This window comes from Vigna radiata, unplaced genomic scaffold (assembly GCF_000741045.1).
Source record: "Vigna radiata var. radiata cultivar VC1973A unplaced genomic scaffold, Vradiata_ver6 scaffold_324, whole genome shotgun sequence".
NCBI classification, from domain to species: Eukaryota; Viridiplantae; Streptophyta; class Magnoliopsida; order Fabales; family Fabaceae; genus Vigna; species Vigna radiata.
In genome coordinates this window covers 149,695-156,213 of record NW_014542911.1, presented here as the reverse complement: position 1 = coordinate 156,213, position 6,519 = coordinate 149,695, and the positions used below count along the sequence as shown (strand labels likewise).

General features: G+C 26.3%; 1 protein-coding gene across 1 annotated transcript; it reads right to left on the bottom strand.

Moving 5' to 3' along the window:
- Positions 1-316: 316 nt before the first annotated feature.
- Positions 317-4,419, bottom strand: LOC106752419 (protein SULFUR DEFICIENCY-INDUCED 1). The gene is made up of 4 exons (XM_014634101.2): positions 4,105-4,419; positions 3,045-3,257; positions 1,446-1,601; positions 317-935 (listed from the first exon to the last, which is right to left on the bottom strand). The coding sequence occupies exons 1-4, from the start codon at positions 4,225-4,227 to the stop codon at positions 534-536; spliced, it is 894 nt and encodes a 297-aa protein (XP_014489587.1). The 5' UTR covers positions 4,228-4,419; the 3' UTR covers positions 317-533.
- Between the last annotated feature and the right edge of the window lie 2,100 nt (positions 4,420-6,519).

Here is a 6,519-nt window from a genome sequence, read left to right as displayed (position 1 = left end):
TATGGGTTTAGAGGGTGTTTAAAAAAAAGGAAGGTTAAGAAAATGGTGAATCACACTTAAGGAGTCTAGCTCGTGATACCATATTGAAAAATGACATTCAAGGATAATTTCTCATGATTACAGTGTACCCATATATGTAAAGCAGTAGAGAAAATATATCTCTGGAAACAAAAACTGCCCAATCCCTATAATTAAACTAATCCCTATAACTAATCTTGGAAATTAACTAATGCAATAAATCAACCTATATTTAGTAATTTTCTATACAATGAATAAATGAGAAATCTTAACACAAGTTCCACTTTAGTCACATTCCAATTAATGTAGAAAGCATTTCATCTTTGTTTTCAATAATCTATCAACTAAAAGTGGCTTCCAAAATGTCTCATTGAAGTTCATAAGAACAATAGTCTTATTGTTTTTTCTTTTATGATTATTGATTTACATCTAGATCTTCACTCCATTCAATTCCTCACTCTTAACAAAAGTAACACTCTCAATCCATCAAAAATCTATACACAAAGTATAGGAATTTAACAAGCTAGTTGATCTCTAAATGAAGAAATCTCCTCAAAAATTGGAAGTCTCTTTGATCTAATTGGGCCCCATTCATTTACCAACCGTTCCAGGCCTTTAATGAACTCATCATCCAGGCCCAAAAGATCTGACAATTGTGGAGGAGGTAACATTGACCTCAACTCCTTAAGCAGATCTTGGGCCCGTTTTCTTGATTTGTTATCGTCCGAGCCTGGAAGGTTTCCTTTTAACACTGCTTCAAGAATAAATTGAGCCTCCTCAAATTTGGCTTGTTTAACGAGGCACAGGCCCAAGTTATAGGCCTTGTTACAATCTGGATCAATCATTTGGGCTTTCCGATACACCACTTCGGCCATCATGTAGTTCGTCTTTTGCATGTAGGCCCAACCCAGGTTTCCCTGTACAATAACAATGCTAAAATATGTGACTCTCCCAAAACAATGGCAATAACCCAATAAATCAAATAAACTTTTTTTGTCCTTTCAATTTTCTCTACTATTTTGAAATTTGTCAATTTGATTTTTTTTTTTCAAAAATAAATTAATGTGAAATTTTTCATCAAAATTATGACACATGCCATGATCAACATATAATACATCATCAGTCAAAGTTGAAAGTTGAAACTTGTTAATAAAAATGACACATGACATGAATAATAACAAATACTGTGACATTACAGTAATGTCTGTTACCAAAAACTTAAACGGAAAATAATATACTGTCTTATTTAAAAAAACAAAATGAAACCAGATTTCATAGCACTCAAAATAATAATATGAAAGTGAAAAATTATTACATCATTGAAATAAAAAAAATTTATTTAACCTAACCTTAAAAAGTCAAAACATTGGTAGAAAGTAAATAGTTTATTGATAAGTAAGAATAAAGATTTGTTTGAGATAAAATACCAGTAATCTTGAAGTTTCTTGTTTAATAGAAACTTGAAACTTTTTGCCATGAGAGCGTGCTGTCTTTGTGGGTTTTCCATTGAAGGCCTCTCCTTGGTAGATCAGCTTCAACTTTCTCTTCAGCAATTCTATTTGTTCATCTATTTTCCCACATTTCTACCATCAACAAATCAAATTTTAAGTATAATAAAGCTTATTATAAACCCAACAATAAAGAATCTTATTTATAGCACCAACAAATAATAAAAACACATATAATTATACCAAAATATAGACATATAGATAAATATAAGTATTTGAGATTTGTGAGGGTTTCTTCTATTTTTAAACCTCTCATGAATATATCTGAATGAAAGAACATGAAACAATGTAATAAATTAATTAACATATTTGGATCTTTCAAGGTTTTTACAATTGAAAACTTCGATTCGTAAATACCCTTTTGTTCTACATGAATAAGAAAGAATGAATGTCACTTATTGAAATAATATTACTCTCTCAATAATGCATTTCGTCATACAAATATTGATTTTGTTTAATTAGAGCCAAGATAGAAATAAAAAAACCGAGAATATCAATAAATTTGAATTTTTTTAAAAGTTAAAACTACAACCATTTTCAGAAGTCAGTTTTAGATGGAGAGAGTAAACAAAAGGGTAAAAAAAAAAAAAGAAGCAAATAGCATTGACTCCGTTTTTGGAGAAATTACTTTACATGCACACAAATATAAATAAAGGTTTTATTTAGTGGACTTAAATATAGTTAAATTCTAACTAACTTTATCCTATTATGTTTAAAATTAAGATCATCCCAATAAATATGATAGAGGATCATCTATAAAATATAGTTATATACTTATTCGTTTTTAAAGTCAGGAACACTAAATAAATTAAACTAACATTCTTAAGAATAATAAAATTACATAGTTTTATTTATATGTAGGTCCAAAGAGATAGCACATAGTCTTAAAAACGTAATAAAATATAATTATTTAGTTCTCATAAATTAAAAATAAATCTTAAAACACTTATAATGTTTGAAATGGTTGGACGATGAAAAGAATAGTTGGATCATTAAATTTTCAATATTATAAAAGCTCTAAGAGGATAGGCATCTTAAACAGAGATTCATTATTTTAAAAGTTTCTTAAACCATTTTTTTGTGGTCCTACAACACTTATTTGTATCAAGTCATTACTAAATAAACACGTAATCGATTTTGTAAACAGATTTAAAAAATTCATATTTTTGTATGTTTTTACCTAATAATGTTTCAAATAAATTTTATTTAAAAAATTTACTTAACTTGCTCGAAAAATTGAGTTTTTACTTTGAAAAAAAAAACAACTATATCACTCACCTGGTTTCAAATAAACTAGATATACCACATAAAATCTCTCCACTAGTAAATGTAAAAATTTTAAAAAAATATGAATTTTAAAGAGTATTAAAATTTTGTTTTATAAAATGTATAAAAATTTGAGGGATTAACTACATGAAATATAGTGAAATTTAAAAAGAAGATTGTTTATATAAAGAAAATGAATTAAAGATTTAGTTTGTTGAAGTTAAAAGATGGTAAGAAGGAGATTAAGTATACCTTGTAAAGATCAATGAGAACATTATCAAGGGATTCTTGAGATTGTTTGGAGCAAAGGCCTCTGAATGAAGAAATTGCTTCAATGGCTTCTTCTGATCTGTCCAATTGCTTCATCACCACTGCCATGTCCTTCAGAGCACTGTCCACTTTGTCCCCACTGTTTATTGCTTTCCAAAATAACACAATTGCCCCTTCCAAATCCTTCACCACCAGCTTCATAATTCACATCATTTTTTAATTACTTATTTACACCAACAAAATCTTCATCTTACCAAAAATTCAATCTGGATTATCATGCAAACTTTTTAAAAAAAAAAATACAGAAAAATATTGACTGAAATTTAGGTGAAGGAGTTTAGGTCATTTGATGTTCTACCTCATTTAATGTTTGTCTCTTGTTAATTTTGCAATAAATAATAAACTGAATTTTAGGCGATTTAATGTTCTACCTTGTGCTTTTGATTTAATGTTTGTCTTATTAAGTGTGTAAGAAATCAAATTATAAATAATTCAATGATTTATAGTTATTAATATCCTAATTTTAGTTTCTTTTAGTTCATGTCCAAGAATCTAGTTTTCCATTTCTGAGGATAAGTTTGATTTGGTTTGGTCACTTTTATTATTTACTTTTTTTTTTCTTATTTTTTTATAGGCAGATTTTACATTCTTACATTTTAATGTCACAAATCCTAGGATTTCAAAGTTTTACAGTGTATGAATTCAAATAATAAAAAAAAAAAAACAAAACTATATGTGAAGCTTAGAAACACTCATGGTTCATGAATCAAACAAGAACAAAAGTGGGAATCATGAATCACACATCAAACAAATCCAACGTCAGGACAAATATGAATCTCGATCTCAGTATCATCCTCAGATGAACAAAAACAGCCGGTGTAATTTAGAAACCAATCAATTAATCAATCCTCGGAAAAAGAAAAAAAAAACACAAAATAAGAGATAATTGAGTGTTCATGGAAAAACAGGAACGAAATAAGGTTTCCTTAAAGAATGATTGTAAATAATTAGAGATTAAAGGAAAGAAAGAGATGATGTATACCTGGGCGTGTTTTGCTCTGACATAAGGAGAATCTCCATAAGGAACCTTGTGAAGTACATGGAAAAGGTCTTCTTTCTTTCCTTTTGAGGATCTGTTGTTGGAGGCACTTGTTTCTTCCATCATTCTTCTGAGACACAGAGAAAACACCAACAAAACCTGTTCTTCTTCTTTTCTTTTCTCTTTTTCGTTCGTTAGGATTTCACGCTTTCGAGTTTCAACGACAACGCAACTTGTGTTGAGGTTCAAACAAAGGCTGAGAACAACGTTGTGAACCTGGTCAGGTTCGCGTCTTCCTTCATTTTCTGTCACAGTTTTCACGCTGTTCAGTCAATCAACGACTGTCAGCGAAGTTGTTTAATATGAGAGACACGTGGCAGCGTATGATTTTGGCTTTGGAAACAACGTGCTTCGCTTCAACCGTATACAGATTAAGCCAAGAATAAAAAACAGGCTACTTTGTTTTTGTTTTGTGTGATTTTCTTTTTTCTTTTCTTTCAACGATAAATATAATCCAAACGAACCTTTTTTCATATCATGGTTTTCTCCTGGTTTTGCTTTACTTGCTAAAAATCGGTTTCAGGAGGTCAAATTTCTATGGAATTTTTTCTTTTAATTTTAAATATTTAAAAGAATTTATTTTATTATATCTGTTTTGTTTTGTTAATAAAAATTATTTTCATAAGAATTATATTAAATGATATTGTTTAAAGGGGCTATAATAATAATAATAATTATTTAGTTTAAAGTTATTATTTTTATTAAAAATAATGTTAAATCTATAAGTATAAAAAATAGAAAAAAAATTATTATAAAAATTTAATTTTTTACGTTAATTATTTATTGTTAATTAAATTTAATAGAAAATTATAAATATTTTCCTATATAAGTTGCAGTAAATTAATTTGTTAGGATGGTGCTTGAATAGAATTATTTAGCAATTAATAATCAGTATAATAAATGTTAATAATATAGGATAAAAGTATGAAAATATGAGTTTTATTGATTAAATGATTAAAACTATCACAATAGAAGACATTGAATTTAATTGAGAACTTCTTTAATGAATAGAAGTTTGATATTTTAGGATTGTTTGAATATATTTTTTTACACAACTTTTTTATGTTGATATCTATTCTTTATCCATTAGATTTTGGATCATTTTTATAAGTTGTTCATATTTTAGGATTTGATAATATTGATACGGTAATGGTTAATAGACTCTAAACAATTGAACTTTGAATATTTGTTTTATGTAAGTAAGATAATATACATGTTTGCATATTTCTATGTGCAGGAAATACATGCAAAATATAGCATGCGAAATTTCAAAAACTTTCCAAATCATAACATATTTTATCTAGTTTGGCATATGTACTACTTATACTTAATGGATTAATAATCTCTTTTACTTGAATTGATGTGTTGGACCTATAAATTCAAGCATTTAATTAGTATTTGTAATGCAAAATAAATAATGTAAAAAAGTATGAAACTTGTTATTGAAAATATATTTTTTTAGTTGTGCATTCTTAAAACATTCCATGATATTTGTAGAATGTATTTCATGGAAATTGTTCTTAACCTCAATGAATTTTAAATATGATTCAAGTGTGAACATAACTCATTAACAAAATTATATGAATAAACATGAAATTTAGAAGATGATATTGTCAATGTAGAATTTTGAAATTTGTAAAATTACAAAATAGAAGTAGATCCAACTGTACGTTGAACATGATGTGAATCTAACCAATAACAGAGATATATCACTTTGCTATAGATTTAAGTAATTAATTTATATGATTTAATCTTTTGTAAAATTTTCTTATCAAATTATATTGGATGTTTCATCCTATACATTCAAAATTTTCATCTTGTATCTCCAAATTTTTTTTGAAATACTTGTAATGCTCTTAATTAAGATCTGATTAATTTTTAATAAAAGGAAAAAAATCTTTTAACCATATTCTTTTACCCAAGATTCTCAATCTGTTTTTATAATTTTAAGATATATCGTTATTTTTTAATGAAATATTAATATTTTATAAATATTTAAATTAATTATAAATTAAATAATTTTGTTTATAAATATTTAATATTTATTTTAAATTATTTTAATGAACTAATAATACTTAACACTACCTAAAAAATATTTTAAATTTTTCATCATTTTTAAATAAATTTATCAATTTTAAATAAATTTATTTTTTCATAAATTAAATTAATTCATACAAATTACCTAATTAAACATTTAGAAATAATATAATAAAATATTTTAAAATAATCTAATAAACATTTACAAATAATATAATTAAAAAAAAACTATAAAAAACATTGTATTAGATATGAAAATCCAAAAGGAGAAACATCATATCTCAAAATTCGAGTAAGGGAGAATCAAATTTTGAGATCTGA

Coding starts and splice junctions, on each gene's coding strand:
- LOC106752419 (XM_014634101.2), bottom strand. CDS start 4,227: ATGATGGAAGAAACAAGTGCCTCCAACAACAGATCCTCAAAAGGAAAG. Junction 3,258..4,104: donor TCAGAGCAAAACACGCCCAG/GTATACATCATC, acceptor TGAATTATGAAG/CTGGTGGTGAAGGATTTGGA. Junction 1,602..3,044: donor TTCTCATTGATCTTTACAAG/GTATACTTAATC, acceptor TGTTGATGGTAG/AAATGTGGGAAAATAGATGA.